The sequence below is a fragment of the Rana temporaria genome, assembly GCF_905171775.1.
Source record: "Rana temporaria chromosome 2 unlocalized genomic scaffold, aRanTem1.1 chr2d, whole genome shotgun sequence".
Lineage (NCBI taxonomy): Eukaryota > Metazoa > Chordata > Amphibia > Anura > Ranidae > Rana > Rana temporaria.
The window spans coordinates 171631-199477 of NW_024404409.1; the positions used below are offsets into that span (position 1 = coordinate 171631).

The window sequence follows — 27847 nt, forward strand, 5'->3', positions numbered from 1 at the left end:
CCATCAATTAGCCTCCCCTCCCCACCTCCATCAATGAGCCTTCCCTCCCCACCTCCATCAATTAGCCTCCCCTCCCCACCTCCATCAATGAGCATTCACCCCAGGCCCCATCACTTAGCCTTCGCCCCACCTCCATCAACGAGCCTTCCCTCCCCCACCTCCATCAATGAGCCTTCCTTCCCTACCTTCATCAATGAGCCTTCCCTCCTCACCTCCATCAATGAGCCTTCCATCCCCACCTCCATCAATGGGCCTTCTCTCCCCCACATCCATCAATGAGTTTCCCCTCCTCACCTCCACCACTGAGCCTTCCTTCCCCACCTCCATCAATGAGCCTTCTCTCCCCACCTCCATCAATGAGCCTTCTCTCCCCACCTCCATCAATGATCCTTCCCTCCCCACCTCTATCAATGAGCTTTCCCTTCCCACCTCCATCAATGAGTCTTCCCTCCCCATCTCCATCAATGAGCCTTCTCTCCCCACCTCCATCAATGAGCCTTCCCTCTCCCCACCTCCATCAATGAGCCTTCCCTCCCCACCTCCATCAATGAGCCTTCCCTCCCCATCTCAATCAGTGATCCTTCCCTCCCCACCTCCATCAATTATGCTTCCCTCCCCACCTCCATCAATGATCCTTCCCTTCCCAACTCCATTAATGAGCCTTCCCTCCCACCTCCATCAATTTACCTTCCTTCCCTTTCCCACCTCCATCAAAGAGCCTTCCCTCCCTACCTCCATCAATGAGCCTTCCCTCCCCACCTCCATCAATGAGCCTTCCCTCCCCACCTCCATCAATTAGCCTCCCCTCCCCACCTCCATCAATGAGCCTTCCCTCCCCACCTCCATCAATGAGCCTTCCCTCCCCACCTCCATCAATTAGCCTCCCCTCCCCACCTCCATTAATGAGCCTTCCCTCTCTACCTCCATCAATGAGCCTTCACCCCAAGCCCCATCACTTAGCCTTCCCCCCACCTCCATCAATGAGCCTTCCCTCCCCACCTCCATCAATGAGGCTTCCTTCCCCACCTCCATCAATGAGCCTTCCCTCCTCACCTCCATCAATGAGCCTTCCATCCCCACCTCCATCAATGAGCCTTCTCTCCCCCACATCCATCAATGAGCCTTCTCTCCCCACCTCCATCAATGAGCCTTCTCTCCCCACCTCCACCACTGAGCCTTCCATCCCCACCTCCATCAATAAGCCTTCTCTCCCAACTCCATCAATGAGCCTTCTCTCCCAACCTCCATCAATGAGCCTTCCCTCCCCACCTCCATCAATGAGCCTTCTCTCAACCACCTCCATCAATGAGCCTTCACTCCCCACCTCCACCATTGAGCCTCCCCCTCACCTCCATCAATGAGCCTTCCCCCCAGCCCCATCAATGAGCCTCTTCCACCCCATGTCCATCAATGAGCTTTCCCTTCCCACCTCCATCAATGAGTCTTCCCTCCCCATCTCCATCAATGATCCTTCCCTCCCCACCTCCATCAATGAGCTTTCCCTTCCCACCTCCATCAATGAGTCTTCCCTCATCATCTCCATCAATGGGCCTTCCCTCCCCACCTCCATCAATGAGCCTTCCCTCTCCCCACCTCCATCAGTGATCCTTCCCTTCCCACCTCCATCAATTATCCTTCCCTCCCCACCTCCATTTATGATCCTTCCCTTCCCACCTCCATTAATGAGCCTTCCCTCCCGCCTCCATCAATTTACCTTCCCTCCACACCTCCATCAATTTAACTTCCTTCCCCACCTCCATCAAAGAGCCTTCCCTCCCTACCTCCATCAATGATCCTTCCCTCCCCACCTCCATCAATGAGCTTTCCCTTCCCACCTCCATCAATGAGTCTTCCCTCCCCATCTCCATCAATGGGCCTTCCCTCCCCACCTCCATTAATGATCCTTCCCTTCCCAACTCCATTAATGAGCCTTCCCTCCCACCTCCATCAATTTACCTTCCTTCCCCACCTCCATCAAAGAGCCTTCCCTCCCTACCTCCATCAATGAGCCTTCCCTCCCTACCTCCATCAATGAGCCTTCCCTCCCCACCTCCATCAATTAGCCTCCCCTCCCCACCTCCATCAATGAGCCTTCCCTCCCCACCTCCATCAATGAGCCTTCCCTCCCCACCTCCATCAATTAGCCTCCCCTCCCAACCTCTGTCAATGAGCCTTCCAACCCCACCTCCATCAATGAGCCTGCACCCCAGGCCCCATCACTTAGCCTTCCCCCCACCTCCATCAATGAGCCTTCCCTCCCCCACCTCCATCAATGAGGCTTCCTTCCCCACCTCCATCAATGAGCCTTCCCTCCTCACCTCCATCAATGAGCCTTCCATCCCCACCTCCATCAATGAGCCTTCTCTCCCCCACATCCATCAATGAGCCTTCTCTCCCCACCTCCATCAATGAGCCTTCTCTCCCCACCTCCACCACTGAGCCTTCCATCCCCACCTCCATCAATAAGCCTTCTCTCCCAACTCCATCAATGAGCCTTCTCTCCCAACCTCCATCAATGAGCCTTCCCTCCCCACCTCCATCAATGAGCCTTCTCTCAACCACCTCCATCAATGAGCCTTCACTCCCCACCTCCACCATTGAGCCTCCCCCTCACCTCCATCAATGAGCCTTCCCCCCAGCCCCATCAATGAGCCTCTTCCACCCCATGTCCATCAATGAGCTTTCCCTTCCCACCTCCATCAATGAGTCTTCCCTCCCCATCTCCATCAATGATCCTTCCCTCCCCACCTCCATCAATGAGCTTTCCCTTCCCACCTCCATCAATGAGTCTTCCCTCATCATCTCCATCAATGGGCCTTCCCTCCCCACCTCCATCAATGAGCCTTCCCTCTCCCCACCTCCATCAGTGATCCTTCCCTTCCCACCTCCATCAATTATCCTTCCCTCCCCACCTCCATTAATGATCCTTCCCTTCCCACCTCCATTAATGAGCCTTCCCTCCCGCCTCCATCAATTTACCTTCCCTCCACACCTCCATCAATTTTCCTTCCTTCCCCACCTCCATCAAAGAGCCTTCCCTCCCTACCTCCATCAATGATCCTTCCCTCCCCACCTCCATCAATGAGCTTTCCCTTCCCACCTCCATCAATGAGTCTTCCCTCCCCATCTCCATCAATGGGCCTTCCCTCCCCACCTCCATTAATGATCCTTCCCTTCCCACCTCCATTAATGAGCCTTCCCTCCCGCCTCCATCAATTTACCTTCCCTCCCCACCTCCATCAATTTTCCTTCCTTCCCCACCTCCATCAATGAGCCTTCCCTCCCTACCTCCATCAATGAGCCTTCCCTCCCCACCTCCATCAGTTTACCTCCCTTCCCCACCTCCATCAAAGAGCCTTCCCTCCCTACCTCCATCAATGAGCCTTCCCTCCCCACCTCCATTAATGAGCCTTCCCTCCCACCTCCATCAATTTACATTCCTTCCCCACCTCCATCAAAGAGCCTTCCCTCCCTACCTCCATCAATGAGCCTTCCCTCCCCACCTCCATCAATGAGCCTTCCCTCCCCACCTCCATCAATTAGCCTCCCCTCCCCACCTCCATCAATGAGCCTTCCCTCCCCACCTCCATCAATGAGCCTTCCCTCCCCACCTCCATCAATAAGCCTCCCCTCCCCACCTCTGTCAATGAGCCTTCCCTCCCCACCTCCATCAATGAGCCTTCACCCCAAGCCCCATCACTTAGCCTTCCCCCCACCTCCATCAATGAGCCTTCCCTCCCCCACCTCCATCAATGAGCCTTCCCTCCCCACCTCCATCAGTTTACCTCCCTTCCCCACCTCCATCAAAGAGCCTTCCCTCCCTACCTCCATCAATGAGCCTTCCCTCCCCACCTCCATTAATGAGCCTTCCCTTCCACCTCCATCAATTTACATTCCTTCCCCACCTCCATCAAAGAGCCTTCCCTTCCTACCTCCATCAATGAGCCTTCCCTCCCCACCTCCATCAATTAGCCTTCCCTCCCCACCTCCATCAATTAGCCTCCCCTCCCCACCTCCATCAATGAGCCTTCCCTCCCCACCTCCATCAATGTGCCTTCCCTCCCCACCTCCATCAATTAGCCTCCCCTCCCCACCTCTGTCAATGAGCCTTCCCTCCCTACCTCCATCAATGAGCCTTCACCCCAAGCCCCATCACTTAGCCTTCCCCCCACCTCCATCAATGAGCCTTCCCTCCCCCACCTCCATCAATGAGGCTTCCTTCCCCACCTCTATCAATGAGCCTTCCCTCCTCACCTCCATCAATGAGCCTTCACCCCAAGCCCCATCACTTAGCCTTCCCCCCACCTCCATCAATGAGCCTTCCCTCCCCCACCTCCATCAATGAGCCTTCCCTCCCCACCTCCATCAGTTTACCTCCCTTCCCCACCTCCATCAAAGAGCCTTCCCTCCCTACCTCCATCAATGAGCCTTCCCTCCCCACCTCCATTAATGAGCCTTCCCTTCCACCTCCATCAATTTACATTCCTTCCCCACCTCCATCAAAGAGCCTTCCCTTCCTACCTCCATCAATGAGCCTTCCCTCCCCACCTCCATCAATTAGCCTTCCCTCCCCACCTCCATCAATTAGCCTCCCCTCCCCACCTCCATCAATGAGCCTTCCCTCCCCACCTCCATCAATGTGCCTTCCCTCCCCACCTCCATCAATTAGCCTCCCCTCCCCACCTCTGTCAATGAGCCTTCCCTCCCTACCTCCATCAATGAGCCTTCACCCCAAGCCCCATCACTTAGCCTTCCCCCCACCTCCATCAATGAGCCTTCCCTCCCCCACCTCCATCAATGAGGCTTCCTTCCCCACCTCTATCAATGAGCCTTCCCTCCTCACCTCCATCAATGAGCCTTCCATCCCCACCTCCATCAATGAGCCTTCTCCCCCCCACATCCATCAATGAGCCTTCTCTCCCCACCTCCATCAATGAGCCTTCCCTCCCCACCTCCCTCAATGAGTTTCCCCTCCTCACCTCCACCACTGAGCCTTCCATCCCCACCTCCATCAATAAGCCTTCTCTCCCAACTCCATCAATGAGCCTTCTCTCCCGACCTCCATCAATGAGCCTTCCCTCCCCACCTCCACCAATGAGCCTTCTCTCCCCACCTACATCAATGAGCCTTCTCTCCCCCACCTCCATCAATGAGCCTTCCTTCTCCCCACCTCCATCAATGAGCCTTCCCCCCAGCCCCATCAATTAGCCTCTTCCACCCCATGTCCATCAATGAGCTTTCCCTTCCCACCTCCATCAATGTGTCTTCCCTCCCCTTCTCCATCAATGAGCCTTCCCTCCCCATGTCCATCAATGGGCCTGTGACGGTATCGGTATGATATCCCCGTCAAAGATTCCCTTCTTCCATAAGAACATCACCCAATATTCCACTAGGAGGAATATTCCTGAGATCGCCCATTAAGCCACACATTAGTCCAGGCTTACTGCTAGAACAACACAGACTTTAATGTTATAACACACAGCTTATATGTCATTTCCAAAACTGTTACAATGACAAATCTCCGCCCCCCTCACACTGGGGCTTCCATACAGATGATTAGGCAGACACGACGGAGCCGATGCTGAAACCACATTTTCTTTAGACAATGACATAAATGACGCTGAGCACTAGCTGTACTGAATACATTAACTAGACCGCTCGACCCCGCATATAGAAGGATAATTACCACAATGAAGCAATCAGAATAATTAACACAAGCCACTTAAACACAGATCTCCTTCACACAACACAATAGATCAATTAACCTTTAGAAATAGTGAGGGGACATTAGCACGTCAATAGCCTGTTAGCCGAGGACCGAATCACACAGGGCAAGCAGGGAGAATTAGACTGAGACATATAGGCAAATGCATCACAGGGCCTTCCCTCCCCACCTCCATCAATGAGCCTTCCCTCTCCCCACCTCCATCAGTGATCCTTCCCTCCCCACCTCCATCAATTATCCTTCCCTCCCCACCTCCATTAATGATCCTTCCCTTCCCACCTCCATTAATGAGCCTTCCCTCCCGCCTCCATCAATTTACCTTCCCTCCCCACCTCCATCAATTTTCCTTCCTTCCCCACCTCCATCAAAGAGCCTTCCCTCCCCACCTCCATCAATGAGCCTTCCCTCCCCACCTCCATCAATGAGCTTTCCCTTCCCACCTCCATCAATGGGCCTTCCCTCCCCACCTCTATTAATGATCCTTCCCTTCCCACCTCCATTAATGAGCCTTCCCTCCCTCCTCCATCAATTTACCTTCCCTCCCCACCTCCATCAATTTTCCTTCCTTCCCCACCTCCATCAAAGAGCCTTCCCGCTCTACCTCCATCAATGAGCCTTCCCTCCCCACCTCCATCAGTTTACCTTCCCTCTCCCCACCTCCATCAAAGAGCCTTCCCTCCCTACCTCCATCAATGAGCCTTCCCTCCCCACCTCCATCAATTATCCTTCCCTCCCCACCTCCATCAATGAGCCTTCCCTCCCCACCTCCATCAATGATCCTTCCCTCCCCACCTCCATCAATGAGCTTTCCCTCCCCACCTCCATCAATTTACCTTCCTTCCCCACCTCCATCAACAAGCCTTCTCTCCCCACCTCCATCAATGAGCCTTCCCTCCCCACCTCCATCAATTATCCTTCCCTCCCCCACCTCCATCAATGAGCCTTCCCTCCCCACCTCCATCAATGAGCTTTCCCTTCCCACCTCCATCAATGAGTTTCCCCTCCTCACCTCCTCCACTGAGCCTTCCATCCCCACCTCCATCAATGAGCCTTCTCTCCCAACTCCATCAATGAGCCTTCTCTCCCTACCTCCATCAATGAGCCTTCCCTCCCCACCTCCATCAATGAGTCTTCTCTCCCCACCTCATCAATGAGCCTTCTCTCCCCCACCTCCATCAATGAGCCTTCCCTCCCCACCTCCATCAATGAGCTTTCCATTCCCACCTCCATCAATGAGTCTTCCCTCCCCACCACCAGCAATGATGCTTCCCTCCCCCACCTCCACAAATGAGCCTTCCCTCCCCACCTACATCAATGAGTCTTCCCTCCCCATCTCCATCAATGGGCCTTCCCTTCCCACCTCCATCAATGAGCATTCCCTCTCCCCACCTCCATCAGTGATCCTTCCCTCCCCACCTCCATCAATTATCCTTCCCTCCCCACCTCCATCAAAGAGCCTTCCCTCCCTACCTCCATCAATGAGCATTCCCTCCCCACCTCCATCAGTTTACCTTCCTTCCCCACCTCCATCAAAGAGCCTTCCCTCCCTACCTCCATCAATGAGCCTTCCCTCCCCACCTCCACCAATTTACCTTCCTTCCCCACCTCCATCAAAGAGCCTTCCCTCCCTACCTCCATCAATGAGCCTTCCCTCCCCACCTCCATCAATGAGCCTTCCCTCCCCACCTCCATCAAAGAGCCTTCCCTCCCCACCTCCATCAATGAGCCTTCCCCCACCTGAATCAATGAGCCTTCCCTCCCCACCTCAATCAAAGTGCCTTCCCTCCCCACCTCTATCAATGATCCTTCCCTCCCCACCTCCATCAATAAGCCTTCCCCTCCCACCTCCATCAATGAGTCTTCCCTCCCCACCTCCATCAATGAGCCTTCCCTCCCCACCTCAATCAAAGTGCCTTCCCTCCCCACCTCTACCAATGATCCTTCCCTCCCCACCTCCATCAATAAGCCTTCCCCTCCCACCTCCACCAATGAGCCTTATCTCCCCATCTCCATCAATGAGCCTTCCCTCCACACCTCCATCAATGAGTCTTCTCTCCCCATCTCCATCAATGAGCCTTCCCTCCCCACCTCCATCAATGAGTCTTCCCTCCCCACCTCCATCAATGAGCCTTCCCTTCTCACCTCCATTAATGATCCTTCCCTCCACACCTCCATCAATGAGCCTTCCCTCCCCACCTCCATCAATGATCCTTCCCTCCCCCCACCTCCATCAATGATCCTTCCCTCCCCACCTCCATCAATGAGCCTTCCCTCCCCCCACCTCCATCAATGATCCTTCCCTCCCCACCTCCATCAATGAGTCTTCCCTCCCCACCTCCATCAATGAGCCTTCCCTTCTCACCTCCATTAATGATCCTTCCCTCTCCACCTCCATCAATGATCCTTCCCTCCCCACCTCCATCAATGATCCTTCCCTCCCCCCACCTCCATCAATGAGCCTTCCCTCCCCACCTCCATCAATGATCCTTCCCTCCCCCCACCTCCATCAATGATCCTTCCCTCCCCCCACCTCCATCAATGAGCCTTCCCTCTCCACCTCCATCAATGAGCCTTCGCTCCCCACATCCATAAATGAGTCTTCCCTCCCCACCTCCATCAATGAGCCTTCCCTCCCCCACCTCCATCAATGAGCCTTCCCTCCCCACCTCCATCAATGAGTCTTCCCTCCCCACCTCCATCAATGAGTCTTCCCTCCCCACCTCCATCAATGAGTCTTCCCTCCCCACCTCCATTAATGATCCTTCCCTCCACACCTCCATTAATGAGCCTTTCTTTCCCACCTCCATCAATGAGCCTTCCTTCTCCCCACCTCCATCAATGAGCCTACCCTCCCCCACCTCCATCAATGATCCTTCCCTCCACACCTCCATCAATGAACCTACCCTCCCCACCTCCATCAATGATCCTTCCCTCCACACCTCCATCAATGAGCCTACCCTCCCCACCTCCATCAATGAGTCTTTCCTCCCCACCTCCATCAATGAGCCTTCCCTCCCCCACCTCCATCAATGAGCCTTCCCTCCCCACCTCCATCAATGGACCTTTCCCCACAAGGCTCCATTCACACTTCAGGATCTTTTTTCTTTCATAAAAGTTATTTTCAGTCCAATAACAGCTTCAAGAAATGAAAGGATCGTCAGGAAAAATAAAAGGAGAGTGGTCTGCGAGATTTAGAGGGCGGGGCATGACCCAGGGAAGACGCTGCCAGCAATTAGAGGAGAAGGAGGCTGGTGGAGGGTGTGGCTACTATGAGGATTTAACATCCAGAAGGTGATCAGTCAGTAAACTTTTCATAGTTCCCCGGTGTGTCCCTTCCACATCTGACCCCGTTCTCTCCAATTCTAGGAGGACGTTGCGGGGTCATGTAGAGCGGAGAATCAGACAAAACCTTCTGCATCGGGACTTCATGGACCGCGAGGAGGTAAGACCATAAATATGGACATCCAATAGTAACCTTTCAAGTGGGCAGTGTGATAAAACGCCACAATAGCAATAGTGGTTGCTGAAGGTGACTCATCACCTGACTCATTACCCGATACGCTATCCGACTTATCACCCGACCCATTACCCGATACGCTATCCGACTCATCACCCAACACGCTATCCGACTCATCACCCAACATGCTATCCGACTCATCACCCAACACGCTATCCGACTCATCACCCAACACGCTATCCGACTCATCACCCAACACGCTATCCGACTCATCACCCAACACGCTATCCGACTCATCACCCGACACGTTATCCGACTCATCACCCAACCCATCACCCGACAAGCTATCCGACTCATCACCCAACATGCTATCCGACTCATCACCCGACATGCTATCTGACTCATCACCCAACACGCTATCCGACTCATCACCCAACACGCTATCCGACTCATCACCCAACACGCTATCCGACTCATCACCCAACACGCTATCCCACTCATCACCCAACACGCTATCCGACTCATCACCCGACACGCTATCCGACTCATCACTCAACATGCTATCCGACTCATCACCCGACTCATTACCCGATACGCTATCCGACTCATCACCCAACCCATCACCCGACACGCTATCCGACTCATCACCCAACATGCTATTCGACTCATCACCCAACACGCTATCCGACTCATCACCCAACACGCTATCCGAATCATCACCCAACACGCTATCCCACTCATCACCCAACACGCTATCCGACTCATCACTCAACATGCTATCCGACTCATCACCCAACACGCTATCCCACTCATCACCCAACACGCTATCCGACTCATCACCCGACACGCTATCCGACTCATCACTCAACATGCTATCCGACTCATCACCCAACACGCTATCCGACTCATCACCCGACACGCTATCCGGCTCATCATCCGACACGCTATCCGCTTCATCATTCAACATGCTATCCGACTCATCACCCGATATGCTATCTGACTCAACACCCAACACGCTATCCGACTCATCACCAAACACACTATCTGACTCATCACCTGACATGCTATCCGACTCATCACCCGACACGCTATCCGACTCATCCCCCGACACGCTATCCGACTCATCACCCAACACGCTATTCGACTCATCACTTGACACGCTATCCGACTCATCACCCAACACGCTATCCGACTCATCACCTGACACGCTATCCGACTCATCACCTGACACGCTTTCTGACTCATCACCCGACTCATCACCCAACACGCTAAACTCTTTTCCACAGAGAAGTTTTCTCCCTATTGTGGGGTCACCAGTCCGGTATTTGTACATTGAAATCATCTCCCCTCATCGTCTCTTCTCCAGAGACACATCACCGACACGATATCTGACACACTGTCCGGCGCACTGTCCGGCGCACTACCCAGCACATCACCGGCACGATATCTGACACACTGTTCGGCACACTACCCAGCACATCTCCGGACATGATATCTGACACACTGTCCGGCGCACTGTCCCGCACACTACCCAGCACATCACCGGCACGATATCTGACACACTGTCCGGCGCACTGTCCGGCGCACTACCCAGCACATCACCGGCACGATATCTGACACACTGTTCGGCACACTACCCAGCACATCTCCGGACATGATATCTGACACACTGTCCGGCGCACTGTCCGGCGCACTACCCAGCACATCACCGGCACGATATCTGACACACTGTTCGGCACACTACCCAGCACATCTCCGGACATGATATCTGACACACTGTCCGGCGCACTGTCCGGTTCACTGTCCGGCGCACTACCCAGCACATCTCCGGACACGATATCTGACACACTGTCCAGCGCACTGTCCCGCACACTACCCAGCACATCTCCGGACACGATATCTGACACACTGTCCGGCGCACTGTCCGGCGCAGTGTCCGGCGCACTACCCAGCACATCCCCGGACACGGTATCCCGCACACCCTGGAGTGTCAGATAATTGCAGTTCTCATTGCTCTCCAAGAGATGGAAGGTTTATCACAGGATGGGGAGTATTCTTCATCTCCTCTGATTGGTCATTTCATTGTCTTATGCCGCGTACACACCATCATTTTTCGGCATGAAAAAAAACGTTGTTTTTCCAACTTTATCAATAAAAACGTCGCTTTTTTTCATGCCGAAAAATGATGGTGTGTACGCGGCATTAGTGTCGGGGTCCCTTTAAGAATGGCATTGTTTTCTTTTCCCCGTCCTCAGCCCTCCCCCGCAGTGCTTTGGCTCGCTGGCTTTTATTGTCTTAGTTGTTTCGGTCGGTTTGGTGACTTTTCCCGGATATAAGAGGTTAAGCCGACTTCATAACTTTATCTGATGTTTGTTTTAACTCGTTCTGCCTCCCCGGCAGGTTCCACGTCTCACAGTGTGTATTGTCATCTGAGAGGTGCGGACGGCGAGATCGCTGCCAATACCACCAGATACCGATCATCACTGGAGAACCGCCGACCGTCACTGGAGAACCGCCGACCGTCACTGGAGAACTGACGATCATCACTGGAGAGCCGCCGATCATCACTGGAGAACCGCCGATCATCACTGGGGAACTGCCGACCGTCACTGGAGAACCGCCGACCGTCACTGGAGAACTGCCGATCATCACTGGAGAACCGCCGATCATCACTGGAGAACCGCCGACCGTCACTGGAGAACCGCCGACCGTCACTGGAGAACCGCCGACCGTCACTGGAGAACCGCCGACTGTCACTGGAGAACCGCCGACCGTCACTGGAGAACTGCCGATCATCACTGGAGAACCGCCGATCATCACTGGAGATCATCACTGGAGAGCCGCCGACCGTCACTGGAGAACTGCCGATCATCACTGGAGAACCGCCGACCGTCACTGGAGAACCGCCGACTGTCACTGGAGAACCGCCGACCGTCACTGGAGAACTGCCGATCATCACTGGAGAACCGCCGATCATCACTGGAGATCATCACTGGAGAGCCGCCGACCGTCACTGGAGAACCGCCGACCTCCCAGACTCGATCTCCCGAGTTCCAGGAATTCCCATCATCCCGGCCACTGCGACACCAGAAGGTGGACATGTGAGTGTCGGGGATCCCAGACACCCCAAAAATAATATCCAACATGGTGCCTCAATGGAGAGTCCAGGGGACCCTTCTCAGCTGCCTCCTCCTCTGCCAGGTAAGGTTCTCTGTACAGCACCACGGTATATGTCAGAGCTATAGAAATCTATAATAATAATAATAGTTTGTGACTGTGGGGGAGGGGACATTAGAGTGTAAGCTCCTCTGTACAGAGACTGATGTGATGTGGGGGGAAGGGGACATTAGAGTGTAAGCTCCTCTGTACAGAGAATGATGTGACTGTGGGGGGAGGGGACATTAGAGTGTAAGCTCCTCTGTACAGAGACTGATGTGATGTGTGGGGGGGGGGACATTAGAGTGTAAGCTCCTCTGTACAGAGGCTGATGTGATGTGGGGGGAGGGGACATTAGAGTGTAAGCTCCTCTGTACAGAGACTGATGTGATGTGTGGGGGGGGGACATTAGAGTGTAAGCTCCTCTGTACAGAGGCTGATGTGATGTGGGGGGGGGGACATTAGAGTGTAAGCTCCTCTGTACAGAGAATGATGTGACTGTGGGGGGAGGGGACATTAGAGTGTAAGCTCCTCTGTACAGAGACTCATGTGATGTGTGGGGGAGGGGACATTAGAGTGTAAGCTCCTCTGTACAGAGGCTGATGTGATGTGGGGGGGGGGGACATTAGAGTGTAAGCTCCTCTGTACAGAGACTGATGTGATGTGTGGGGGGGGGGACATTAGAGTGTAAGCTCCTCTGTACAGAGACTGATGTGATGTGGGGGGAGGGGACATTAGAGTGTAAGCTCCTCTGTACAGAGACTGATGTGATGTGTGGGGGGGGGGACATTAGAGTGTAAGCTCCTCTGTACAGAGACTGATGTGACTGTGGGGGAGGGGGGTGTAGTGATCTAATTTGTTCCTCCAATAAATGTAGTGATCATGTATAGTGCCCAGTACTCCGGTCAGATAATTAATATCTTAGATGTTTAGCATAATGACCATAAATTACGTTGTTCCGCAGCAACTCACACCAGGTTCTCCAGAGAACGCATTTAATGGATCTTCCAATATCATACAAAAATCCAAATTCCACAGACGATACAAGAGTCCAACAAAGTAATGTAGTGTCAAAGTCTCATCTTAGAGAATACATGTTCTGATCCCTTCTAGATCTGTGCCGTCACATGGTCATGCAGAGAATACGTGGGGGTATCTTCTCTAACTGATAACCAGAAATTCCCAACATTATATATTGTTTCTTTTGAATAGCTGAGCAATTTGATTGGTTGTCTCTTAATTGAAAGACAGCAGGACATATTTACCTGCCACTCTTAAAAGACAGGATGTGACTTCAGCCGAAGTCACTAATTAGTATGCATCCTTGCATACTAATAAGCCCCCCCTCTAATAAGTAATTAGATTGGTCATCTTTTATTTGAAGGGCAGGAAATCCTGCAACAGGTAAATGATTCAGCCAAAGTCACTAATTAGTATGCATCCGGGTCACGGCACCAATGTAGTGATCTAATTTGTCCAATAAATGTGGTGATCATGTATAGTGTCCAGTACTCCGGTCAGATAATTAATATCTTAGATGTTAGTACGATGACTATAAATTTGTTGTTCCGCAGCAACTCACACCAGGTTCTCCAGAGAACGCATTTAATGGATCTTCCAATAACATACAAAGTCCACAGACGATACAAGAATCCAACAGAGTATAATTCAGAATCCCATCTTCTCCTAGACCTGTGCTATATTCATCGTAGGGAGACAAGACAAGACTCCTTGAATGCCAGCTTGAGTGCTTCAAATATTGGACTCACACTGGAAGTGGGGGGGGGGGGTCAACCAAATGTTCCCATTGAATGAACATCCCACAAGTCTAATTACCATCAATAAACACTTCCTTATGTAAGGAAGTACCAGGCCACACACCTAGGTCGTCTTAGATAAGATTAACACATCAAAGAGTCTTCAGCTGTCCCTTTGATCTGTGTTTGACCACTAACCCTTTTGGTCAGCAAACACCTTTTCATGTGTAACCTTGAATGCCTGTATGTAAACCGTGCCATATGTATATATATATATATAACATAACATTTTAAATACCTACACATCTATATTAAGATTACAACAGGGGGACATTAGAGTGTAAGCTCCTCTGTACAGAGACTGATGTGATGTGGGGGGGGGACATTAGAGTGTAAGCTCCTCTGTACAGAGACTGATGTGATGTGGGGGGGGGGGACATTAGAGTGTAAGCTCCTCTGTACAGAGACTGATGTGATGTGTGGGGGAGGGGACATTAGAGTGTAAGCTCCTCTGTACAGAGACTGATGTGACTGTGGGGGAGGGGGTATTAGAGTGTAAGCTCCTCTGTACAGAGACTGATGTGATGTGTGGGGGGAGGGGACATTAGAGTGTAAGCTCCTCTGTACAGAGACTGATGTGACTGTGGGGGGGGGGAGGGGATATTAGAGTGCAAGCTCCTCTGTACAGAGACTGATGTGACTGTGGGGGAGGGGGTATTAGAGTGTAAGCTCCTCTGTACAGATACTGATAGTTTTCCTTTGTCCAGTCCGGTTGGATGCAGGTCATCACCTCGGAGACTTCAGCCCCATCCCCCACCAAGTCTTACATTGACTTCTTTGACCCACCAAGGACTTTGTCTGATTCTTCGGTCCTAGAAATCCTGTATCAGTGCCAGGCGGATCAGGTGGTCCATGTCGATGTTCTGGCTTCTTCCATCACCAGGCCTCTGGTTGGAATATTTAAAAGACGTTGGACTTGCAGGCCGGATGGTACAGAGAAGATTCGGGAGATCCGGCTGAACCTTCCGGATCAGATGATCTACAGAGAGGACTGGATCCTCCGCCGGCCCATCTATGTCACCAACGTTCTCCTCAGAGCCTGGATCTCCGACTATCCCATCGACTTCAACATGCCGGACCGACTCTCCTATAGGACCGCAGTGGCCAGTATTCTACATCACATAGAAATCCCGACACCCAACAGTCGGCCATACAAAGACCACCGGAAATGTCCACAATGGGACCAGAATGTGATGTGGAAGGTCAGGACAGGAAAAGTGCCGCAGTGCCCGGCGGAGGAAGGTGAGTTCTACCTATGACTCTGCTACTACCTGAGTTACTACCTGAGTTACTACCTCTATTATTACTTCTTGAGTTACTACTACCTGAGTTACTACTACCTGAGTTACTACCTCTATTATTACTACCTGAGTTACTACCTCTATTATTACTACCTGAGTTACTACCTGTGATATTACTACCTGAGTGACTTTCTATATTACTCTCTCAATTACTATCTGAAATAATACTGATTGGCGGTTGTTGATGAATTCCCTTTGCCTTCATTTATTCTATGTGACGTCTCGGGTGATATGTGATGTCTCGGGTGATATGTGACATCTCGGGTGATATGTGATGTCTCGGCTGATATGTGACATCTCGGGGTATATGTGACGTCTCGGGGGATATGTGACGTCTCGGGTGATATGTGACTTCTCGGGTGATATGTGACGTCTCGGGGTATATGTGACGTCTCGGGGGATATGTGACGTCTCGGGTGATATGTGACATCTCGGGGGATATGTGACGTCTCGGGTGATATGTGACGTCTCGGGTGATATGTGACGTCTCAAGGGATATGTGACATCTCGGGGGATATGTGATGTCTCGGGGGATAAGTGACATCTCGGGGGATATGTGACGTCTCGGGGGATATGTGACGTCTCGGGTGATATGTGACATCTCGGGGGATATGTGACGTCTCGGGTGATATGTGACGTCTCAAGGGATATGTGACATCTCGGGGGATATGTGACGTCTCGGGTGATATGTGACGTCTCGGGTGATATGTGACGTCTCGGGGGAAATGTGACGTCTCGGGTGATATGTGACGTCTCATGTGATATGTGACATCTCGGGGGATATGTGACGTCTCGGGGGATATGTGACGTCTCCGGTGATATGTGATGTCTCGGGTGATATGTGACGTCTCGGGTGATATGTGATGTCTCGGCTGATATGTGACGTCTCGGGTGATATGTGACGTCTCGGGTGATATGTGATGTCTCGGGGGATAAGTGACATCTCGGGGGATATGTGATGTCTCGGGGGATATGTGACGTCTCGGGTGATATGTGATGTCTCGGGTGATATGTGACGTCTCGGGTGATATGTGACGTCTCGGGGGATATGTGACGTCTCGGGGGATATGTGACGTCTCGGGTGATATGTGACGTCTCGGGTGATATGTGACGTCTCGGGGGATATGTGACGTCTCGGGTGATATGTGACATCTTGGGGGATATGTGACGTCTCGGGGGATATGTGACGTCTCGGGTGATATGTGACGTCTCGGGGGATATGTGACATTTCGGGGGATATGTGACATCTCGGGTGATATGTGACGTCTCGGGGGATATGTGACGTCTCGGGTGATATGTGACGTTTCGGGGGATATGTGACGTCTCGGGTGATATGTGACTTCTCGGGTGATATGTGACGTCTCGGGGGATATGTGACGTTTCGGGGGATATGTGACATCTCGGGTGATATGTGACGTCTCAAGGGATATGTGACGTCTCGGGCGATATGTGACGTCTCGGGGGATATGTGACGTCTCGGGGGAAATGTGACGTCTCGGGTGATATGTGACGTCTCGTGTGATATGTGACATCTCGGGGGATATGTGACGTCTCGGGGGATATGTGACGTCTCGGGTGATATGTGACGTCTCGAGTGATATGTGACGTCTCGGGGGATATGTGACGTCTCAGGGGATATGTGACGTCTCGGGGGATATGTGACGTTTCGGGGGATATGTGACATCTCGGGTGATATGTGACGTCTCGGGGGATATGTGACGTCTCGGGGGATATGTGACGTCTCGAGTGATATGTGACGTCTCGGGGGATATGTGACGTCTCGGGGGATATGTGACGTCTCGAGTGATATGTGACGTCTCGGGGGATATGTGACGTCTCAGGGGATATGTGACGTCTCGGGGGATATGTGACGTCTCGGGTGATATGTGACTTCTCGGGTGATATGTGACGTCTCGGGGGATATGTGACGTTTCGGGGGATATGTGACATCTCGGGTGATATGTGACGTCTCGAGTGATATGTGACGTCTCGGGGGATATGTGACGTCTCGGGTGATATGTGACGTCTCGGGTGATATGTGACGTCTCGAGTGATATGTGACGTCTCGGGGGATATGTGACGTCTCGGGTGATATGTGACGTCTCGGGGGAAATGTGACGTCTCGGGTGATATGTGACGTCTCGGGGGATATGTGACGTCTCGGGGGATATGTGACGTCTCGAGTGATATGTGACGTCTCGGGGGATATGTGACATCTCGGGGGATATGTGACGTCTCGGGTGATATGTGACGTCTCGAGTGATATGTGACGTCTCGGGGGATATGTGACGTCTCGGGGGATAGGTGACGTCTCGGGTGATATGTGACGTCTCGGGTGATATGTGACGTCTTGGGGGATATGTGACGTCTCAGGGGATATGTGACGTCTCGGGGGATATGTGACGTTTCGGGGGATATGTGACATCTCGGGTGATATGTGACGTCTCGGGGGATATGTGACGTCTCGGGGGATATGTGACGTCTCGAGTGATATGTGACGTCTCGGGGGATATGTGACGTCTCGGGTGATATGTGACGTCTCGGGGGATATGTGACGTCTCGGGTGATATGTGACGTCTCGGGGGATATGTGACGTCTCGGGGGATATGTGACATCTCGGCAGAGGTCGGTGATATAAAACATGACAGAAGAATCTTCTTTGTCTGGCAGAAGTCATCCGTCTCCTCCCGTTCCTCTATGCTTGTACCGGGGAAGGTTTTGGCATTGTGAGGCGTCCGGAGCCGTATCGGGACCCCTCAATGGAGCGACGGAGGCAGTACAATGCAATGGCACCACGGTAAGTTCTTTCCTTCACTAAACCCCTAAACGTGGACCTGTCATTACCGACACAAGTCTACATATACTTTCCTGACAGTCACAGCATAGCTGTCTATAGAATCTCTACCTTTATCACTCACAGTCTCCCCTCCCCCAGTAATCAGACTGTTCATTGTAACCTTGTAGCAAGTCACAAGGTGGGAGTCTGCAGTCTGAAGTAAATACAATACCTTCCACCTAGACCCCAAGGTGACACCGAGGCCTAGACCCCAAGGTGACACCGAGGCCTGGACCCCAAGGTGACACTGATGTCTAGACCCCAAGGTGACACCGAGGCCTGGACCCCAAGGTGACACTGATGTCTATTCCCCAAGGTGACACCGAGGCCTGGACCCCAAGGTGACACCGAGGCCTGGACCCCGAGGTGACGCTGAAGTCTAGACCCACATGTTTTCCTGGTGCAGTGTGTGTGGGGGGTGTTAGACAGGTGGCCCTCATGATTTGTCTGGTGCAGTGCAGTGGCTGTGGGAAGTTCTGGAGGTATTTAGATGTTTCTATGTATGTTTCAGCAAAAGAGGCAGGGAAGGTATGGGACCCCTCAGTAGAGGCGTTGCTAGGGGGGTGCGGGGGGTGCGGTCCGCACCGGGTGACACCCGCTAGAGGGGTGACACCATCCCGTTTTTTTTTAGCTGACATGCCCAGCCTGCCCTGTGCAATCCAAGCCTGCTCTGTACCACCCCAGCCTGCTCTGTGCCACCCCAGCCTGCCCTGTACCACCCCAGCCTGTCCTGTATCACCCAGCCTGCCCTGTACCACCCCAGCCTGCCCTGTACCACCCCAAACAGCCCTATACCACCCCAGCCTGCCCTGTGCCACCACAGCCTGCCCTGAACCACCCCAGCCTGCCCTGTACCACTCCAAACTTTCCCATGCCACCCCAACTTGCCCTGTGCCACCCTAACTTGCCCTGTACCACCCCAATCTGCCCTATGCCACCATAACTTGCCCTATACCACCCCAACCTGCCCAATGCCACCCTAACTTGCCCTGTACCACCCCAACCTTTCCCATGCCATCCCAACTTGCCCTATGCAAGCCTAACTTGCCCTATACCACCCCAAACTACCCTATATCACCCCAACATGCCCTATACCACCTTAACCTGTCCTATACTACCCCACTACACCAACCTGCCACTATACCACTCTATACTACCCTAACCTGCCACTATACTGCCCTATACTATCATTTACAGGGGCTGGTTTGGTGTGCGCCCCATGCCCATGCGCTGCCTGCTTGGTGCTGGGCAGCCTAGACAGAGGGGGGATGACACCATGTTTTACCGCACCGGGTGACACCAACCCTAGTGACGCCACTGCCCCTCAGGAGCCATGGGCCCCATGCAGTCCCCCAGTGTGGGCCCCTGGCTGTGCCTAGCCCAGGAGTTGTCACCCTCTGGGATGTAGAATTAGATATTTCTTCTGATTGTTGGCAAATCAGTGATCTGGAAAAGCGCAGTCAATGCAAAGGTGACTGGCGTGGTTGGGGGATCAGGATGACGATTGATCTCTGACTCACGTTCATTCTCAGAGATTTCCTCCACCCGGCATGACTAATCTCCTCCAATCCCACAAGTCTCCACTAATCTCCTCCAATCCCGTTACACTAAACCTCCCAATCATCTCATTGCAGATAATGAGACATCAATGTACAGAAGGATCCTCTATGGAATCCCGATATCTCTTTAAAGGGAAACTCCAACACACCCTAAGGACACTGCTGGGGATGTCTGCAATATGACTTCCAGCTCTGTGCAGATTTCTGGTAGCAACCAGAACACCACTGAGGACTTTATCTGGAGGGTGCTGATTGGTGGGACAGGGGATGACCACCACTGAGGACTTTATCTGGAGGGCGCTGATTGGTGGGACAGGGGATGACCAGCACTGAGGACTTTATCTGGAGGGCGCTGATTGGTGGGATGTGTACAGGGGATCACCACCACTGAGGACTTTATCTGGAGGGCGCTGATTGGTGGGATGTGTACAGGGGATGACCACCACTGAGGACTTTATCTGGAGGGTGCTGATTGGTGGGATGTGTACAGGGGATGACCACCACTGAGGACTTTATCTGGAGGGCGCTGATTGGTGGGACAGGGGATGACCAGCACTGAGGACTTTATCTGGAGGGCGCTGATTGGTGGGACAGAGGATGATCAGCACTGAGGACTTTATCTGGAGGGCGCTGATTGGTGGGATGTGTACAGGGGATGACCAGCACTGAGGACTTTATCTGGAGGGCGCTGATTGGTGGGATGTGTACAGGGGATGACCAGCACTGAGGACTTTATCTGGAGGGTGCTGATTGGTGGGATGTGTACAGGGGATGACCAGCACTGAGGACTTTATCTGGAGGGCGCTGATTGGTGGGATGTGTACAGGGGGTGACCACCACTGAGGACTTTATCTGGAGGTCGCTGATTGGTGGGATGTGTACAGGGGATGACCAGCACTGAGGACTTTATCTGGAGGTCGCTGATTGGTGGGATGTGTACAGGGGATGACCAGCACTGAGGACTTTATCTGGAGGGTGCTGATTGGTGGGATGTGTACAGGGGATGACCAGCACTGAGGACTTTATCTGGAGGGCGCTGATTGGTGGGATGTGTACAGGGGGTGACCAGCACTGAGGACTTTATCTGGAGGGCGCTGATTGGTGGGATGTGTACAGGGGATGACCAGCACTGAGCACTTTATCTGGAGGGTGCTGATTGGTGGGATGTGTACAGGGGGTGACCAGCACTGAGGACTTTATCTGGAGGGTGCTGATTGGTGGGATGTGTACAGGGGATGACCAGCACTGAGGACTTTATCTGGAGGGCGCTGATTGGTGGGATGTGTACAGGGGGTGACCAGCACTGAGGACTTTATCTGGAGGGCGCTGATTGGTGGGATGTGTACAGGGGATGACCAGCACTGAGGACTTTATCTGGAGGGTGCTGATTGGTGGGATGTGTACAGGGGGTGACCAGCACTGAGGACTTTATCTGGAGGGTGCTGATTGGTGGGATGTGTACAGGGGATGACCACCACTGAGGACTTTATCTGGAGGTCGCTGATTGGTGGGATGTGTACAGGGGATGACCACCACTGAGGACTTTATCTGGAGGGCGCTGATTGGTGGGATGTGTACAGGGGATGACCAGCACTGAGGACTTTATCTGGAGGGCGCTGATTGGTGGGATGTGTACAGGGGATGACCACCACTGAGGACTTTATCTGGAGGGCGCTGATTTGTGGGATGTGTACAGGGGGTGACCAGCACTGAGGACTTTATCTGGAGGGCGCTGATTGGTGGGATGTGTAGAGGGGATGACCAGCACTGAGGACTTTATCTGGAGGGTGCTGATTGGTGGGATGTGTAAAGGCGATGACCAGCACTGAGGACTTTATCTGGAGGGTGCTGATTGGTGGGACAGGGGATGACCAGCACTGAGGACTTTATCTGGAGGGCACTGATTGGTGGGACAGGGGATGATCAGCACTGAGGAATTTATCTGGAGGGTGCTGATTGGTGGGATGTGTACAGGGGATGACCAGCACTGAGGACTTTATCTGGAGGGTGCTGATTGGTGGGATGTGTACAGGGGGTGACCACCACTGAAGACATTATCTGGAGGGTGCTGATTGGTGGGATGTGTACAGGGGATGACCAGCACTGAGGACTTTATCTGGAGGGCGCTGATTGGTGGGACAGGAGATGACCAGCACTGAGGACTTTATCTGGAGGGCGCTGATTGGTGGGACAGAGGATGATCAGCACTGAGGACTTTATCTGGAGGGCGCTGATTGGTGGGATGTGTACAGGGGATGACCAGCACTGAGCACTTTATCTGAAGGGCTCTGATTGGTGGGACAGGGGATGACCAGCACTGAGGACTTTATCTGGAGGGTGCTGATTGGTGGGATGTGTACAGGGGATGACCAGCACTGAGGACTTTATCTGGAGGGTGCTGATTGGTGGGATGTGTACAGGGGATGACCACCACTGAGGACTTTATCTGGAGGGCGCTGATTGGTGGGACAGGGGATGATCAGCACTGAGGACTTTATCTGGAGGGTGCTGATTGGTGGGACAGGGGATGACCAGCACTGAGGACTTTATCTGGAGGGTGCTGATTGGTGGGATGTGTACAGGGGATGACCAGCACTGAGCACTTTATCTGAAGGGCTCTGATTGGTGGGACAGGGGATGACCAGCACTGAGGACTTTATCTGGAGGGTGCTGATTGGTGGGATGTGTACAGGGGATGACCAGCACTGAGGACTTTATCTGGAGGGTGCTGATTTGTGGGATGTGTACAGGGGATGACCACCACTGAGGACTTTATCTGGAGGGCGCTGATTGGTGGGACAGGGGATGATCAGCACTGAGGACTTTATCTGGAGGGCGCTGATTGGTGGGACAGGGGATGATCAGCACTGAGGACTTTATCTGGAGGGCGCTGATTGGTGGGATGTGTACAGGGGATGACCACCACTGAGGACTTTATCTGGAGGGCGCTGATTGGTGGGATGTGTACAGGGGGTGACCAGCACTGAGGACTTTATCTGGAGGGCGCTGATTGGTGGGATGTGTAGAGGGGATGACCAGCACTGAGGACTTTATCTGGAGGGTGCTGATTGGTGGGACAGGGGATGATCAGCACTGAGGACTTTATCTGGAGGGCGCTGATTGGTGGGATGTGTACAGGGGGTGACCACCACTGAGGACTTTATCTGGAGGGCGCTGATTGGTGGGATGTGTACAGGGGATGACCAGCACTGAGGACTTTATCTGGAGGGTGCTGATTGGTGGGATGTGTACAGGGGATGACCAGCACTGAGGACTTTATCTGGAGGGCGCTGATTGGTGGGACAGGGGATGACCAGCACTGAGGACTTTATCTGGAGGGCGCTGATTGGTGGGATGTGTACAGGGGATGACCAGCACTGAGGACTTTATCTGGAGGGTGCTGATTGGTGGGATGTGTACAGGGGATGACCAGCACTGAGGACTTTATCTGGAGGGCGCTGATTGGTGGGATGTGTAGAGGGGATGACCAGCACTGAGGACTTTATCTGGAGGGTGCTGATTGGTGGGACAGGGGATGATCAGCACTGAGGACTTTATCTGGAGGGCGCTGATTGGTGGGACAGGGGATGACCAGCACTGAGGACTTTATCTGGAGGGCGCTGATTGGTGGGATGTGTACAGGGGATGACCAGCACTGAGGACTTTATCTGGAGGGCGCTGATTGGTGGGATGTGTACAGGGGGTGACCAGCACTGAGGACTTTATCTGGAGGGTGCTGATTTGTGGGATGTGTACAGGGGATGACCACCACTGAGGACTTTATCTGGAGGGCGCTGATTGGTGGGACAGGGGATGATCAGCACTGAGGACTTTATCTGGAGGGCGCTGATTGGTGGGATGTGTACAGGGGGTGACCACCACTGAGGACTTTATCTGGAGGGCGCTGATTGGTGGGATGTGTACAGGGGATGACCAGCACTGAGGACTTTATCTGGAGGGTGCTGATTGGTGGGATGTGTACAGGGGATGACCACCACTGAGGACTTTATCTGGAGGGCGCTGATTGGTGGGACAGGGGATGACCAGCACTGAGGACTTTATCTGGAGGGCGCTGATTGGTGGGATGTGTACAGGGGATGACCAGCACTGAGGACTTTATCTGGAGGGTGCTGATTGGTGGGATGTGTACAGGGGATGACCAGCACTGAGGACTTTATCTGGAGGGCGCTGATTGGTGGGATGTGTACAGGGGGTGACCAGCACTGAGGACTTTATCTGGAGGGTGCTGATTGGTGGGATGTGTACAGGGGATGACCAGCACTGAGGACTTTATCTGGAGGGCGCTGATTGGTGGGATGTGTACAGGGGGTGACCAGCACTGAGGACTTTATCTGGAGGGTGCTGATTGGTGGGATGTGTACAGGGGGTGACCAGCACTGAGGACTTTATCTGGAGGGTGCTGATGGGTGGGATGTGTACAGGGGATGACCAGCACTGAGGACTTTATCTGGAGGGTGCTGATTGGTGGGATGTGTACAGGGGGTGACAAGCACTGAGGACTTTATCTGGAGGGCTCTGATTGGTGGGATGTGTACAGGGGATGACCAGCACTGAGGACTTTATCTGGAGGGTGCTGATTGGTGGGATGTGTACAGGGGGTGACCACCACTGAGGACATTATCTGGAGGGTGCTGATTGGTGGGATGTGTACAGGGGATGACCAGCACTGAGGACTTTATCTGGAGGGCGCTGATTGGTGGGACAGGAGATGACCAGCACTGAGGACTTTATCTGGAGGGCGCTGATTGGTGGGATGTGTATAGGGGATGACCAGCACTGAGGACTTTATCTGGAGGGCGCTGATTGGTGGGACAGGGGATGATCAGCACTGAGGACTTTATCTGGAGGGTGCTGATTGGTGGGATGTGTACAGGGGATGACCAGCACTGAGGACTTTATCTGGAGGGCGCTGATTGGTGGGACAGGCGATGACCAGCACTGAGGACTTTATCTGGAGGGTGCTGATTGGTGGGATGTGTAGAGGGGATGACCAGCACTGAGGACTTTATCTGGAGGGTGCTGATTGGTGGGATGTGTACAGGGGATGATCAGCACTGAGGACTTTATCTGGAGGTCTCTGATTGGTGGGATGTGTACAGGGGATGACCAGCACTGAGGACTTTATCTGGAGGGCTCTGATTGGTGGGACAGGGGATGACCAGCACTGAGGACTTTATCTGGAGGGTGCTGATTGGTGGGATGTGTACAGGGGATGACCAGCACTGAGGACTTTATCTGGAGGGTGCTGATTGGTGGGATGTGTACAGGGGATGACCAGCACTGAGCACTTTATCTGAAGGGTGCTGATTGGTGGGACAGGGGATGACCAGCACTGAGGACTTTATCTGGAGGGCGCTGATTGGTGGGACAGGGGATGACCAGCACTGAGGACTTTATCTGGAGGGTGCTGATTGGTGGGATGTGTACAGGGGATGACCAGCACTGAGCACTTTATCTGAAGGGTGCTGATTGGTGGGACAGGGGATGACCAGCACTGAGGACTTTATCTGGAGGGTGCTGATTGGTGGGATGTGTACAGGGGATGACCAGCACTGAGGACTTTATCTGGAGGGTGCTGATTGGTGGGATGTGTACAGGGGATGACCAGCACTGAGCACTTTATCTGGAGGGCGCTGATTGGTGGGATGTGTACAGGCGATGACCAGCACTGAGGACTTTATCTGGAGGGCGCTGATTGGTGGGATGTGTACAGGCGATGACCAGCACTGAGGACTTTATCTGGAGGGCGCTCCATGTTGTGGAATGGAGGAGCCCATTCATGTATATATCTGTCTGTATGATTTGTGGGGGGGGGATCTCATGTTGTATATACAATATATTGATCTCATGTTGTCCCACAGATGCAGCTTCTCCATCTGGCTGTATGTGGTGGATCTGTGTCCAGTCGGTCTCTGCGGAGTCTTCTACCATCTGGATGACGGCAATGAATACGTCACTCCAGCTCTGCTGATGGCAAAATCAGGTAGGACCAGAAATATGAGAGAAAACAGAGGGGGAGGGGGAGAGAGACAAAGGTAAATAAATCACCTGGACAAGACAGCTTACACCCATGGATCCTAAAAGAATTGAGCTCTGTTATATCAAAGCCACTGTATCTAATATTTAGGGGCTCATTAATGGCTGGAATAGTACCACTGATTGGAGTGGGGATGCTATGGACATGGTATACTTGGACAGAGGGGTGGCTATGGATGTGTTATACTTGAACAGAGGGGTGGCTTTGGATGTGGTATACTTGGACAGAAGGGAGGCTGTGGATGTGGTATACTTGGACAGAGGGGAGGCTGTGGACATGGTATACTTGGACAGAGGGGTGGACGTGGTATACTTGGACAGAGGGGTGGCTTTGGATGTGGTATACTTGGACAGAAGGGAGGCTGTGGATGTGGTATACTTGGACAGAGGGGAGGCTATGGATGTGTTATACTTGGACAGAAGGGAGGCTGTGGATGTGGTATACTTGGACAGAGGGGAGGCTGTGGACGTGTTATACTTGGACAGAGGGGTGGACGTGGTATACTTGGATAGAGGGGTGGCTATGGATGTGTTATACTTGGACAGAGGGGTGTCTGTGGACATGGTATACTTGGACAGAGGGGAGGCTGTGGACATGGTATACTTGGACAGAGGGGAGGCTGTGGACGTGGTATACTTGGACAGAGGGGTGGACGTGGTATACTTGGACAGAGGGGTGGACGTGGTATACTTGGACAGAGGGGTGTCTATGGACGTGATATTCTTGGACAGAGGGGTTGTCTGTGGACGTGGTATACTTGGACAGAGGGGATGCTGTGGACGTGGTATACTTGGACAGAGGGGTGGACGTGGTATACTTGGACAGAGGGGTGTCTATGGACGTGGTATACTTGGACAGAGGGGTGTCTGTGGACGTGGTATACTTGGACAGAGGGGTGTCTGTGGACGTGGTATACTTGGACAGAGGGGTGTCTGTGGTCGTGGTATACTTGGACAGAGGGGTGTCTGTGGACATGATATTCTTGGACAGAGGGGTTGTCTGTGGACGTGGTATACTTGGACAGAGGGGAGGCTGTGGACGTGGTATACTTGGACAGAGGGGTGGACGTGGTATACTTGGACAGAGGGGTGTTTATGGACGTGGTATACTTGGACAGAGGGGTGGACGTGGTATACTTGGACAGAGGGGTGGACGTGGTATACTTGGACAGAGGGGTGTCTATGGACGTGGTATACTTGGACAGAGGGGTGTCTATGGACGTGGTATACTTGGACAGAGGGGTGTCTGTGGACGTGGTATACTTGGACAGAGGGGTGTCTGTGGACGTGGTATACTTGGACAGAGGGGTGTCTGTGGACGTGGTATACTTGGACAGAGGGGTGTCTGTGGACGTGGTATACTTGGACAGAGGGGTGTCTGTGGACGTGGTATACTTGGACAGAGGGGTGTCTGTGGACGTGGTATACTTGGACAGAGGGGTGTCTGTGGATGTGGTATACTTGGACAGAGGGGATGCTGTGGACGTGGTATACTTGGACAGAGGGGTGGACGTGGTATACTTGGACAGAGGGGTGTCTATGGACGTGGTATACTTGGACAGAGGGGTGTCTGTGGACGTGGTATACTTGGACAGAGGGGTGTCTGTGGACGTGGTATACTTGGACAGAGGGGTGTCTGTGGTCGTGGTATACTTGGACAGAGGGGTGTCTGTGGACATGATATTCTTGGACAGAGGGGTTGTCTGTGGACGTGGTATACTTGGACAGAGGGGAGGCTGTGGACGTGGTATACTTGGACAGAGGGGTGGACGTGGTATACTTGGACAGAGGGGTGTTTATGGACGTGGTATACTTGGACAGAGGGGTGGACGTGGTATACTTGGACAGAGGGGTGGACGTGGTATACTTGGACAGAGGGGTGTCTATGGACGTGGTATACTTGGACAGAGGGGTGTCTATGGACGTGGTATACTTGGAC

The 27847-nt window shown here is 53.0% G+C and overlaps 2 protein-coding genes across 2 annotated transcripts in view; one reads left to right on the forward strand and one right to left on the reverse strand.

Moving 5' to 3' along the window:
* Nucleotides 1-9150: 9150 nt before the first annotated feature.
* Nucleotides 9151-11999, reverse strand: LOC120921556 (dentin sialophosphoprotein-like). The gene is made up of 2 exons (XM_040334057.1): nucleotides 11657-11999; nucleotides 9151-10481 (listed from the first exon to the last, which is right to left on the reverse strand). The coding sequence occupies exons 1-2, from the start codon at nucleotides 11997-11999 to the stop codon at nucleotides 9151-9153; spliced, it is 1674 nt and encodes a 557-aa protein (XP_040189991.1).
* Nucleotides 12000-12212: 213 nt separating this feature from the next.
* Nucleotides 12213-27847, forward strand: part of LOC120921555 (protein sel-1 homolog 3-like) — a 264107-nt gene continuing 248472 nt past the window's right edge. Inside the window, exons 1-4 of the mRNA XM_040334055.1 lie at nucleotides 12213-12383; nucleotides 14863-15397; nucleotides 18127-18253; nucleotides 25734-25855. Coding sequence (XP_040189989.1) covers nucleotides 12327-12383; nucleotides 14863-15397; nucleotides 18127-18253; nucleotides 25734-25855 — 841 coding nt within the window. The 5' untranslated portion in view covers nucleotides 12213-12326. The remainder of the gene's footprint in view (nucleotides 12384-14862; nucleotides 15398-18126; nucleotides 18254-25733; nucleotides 25856-27847) is intronic.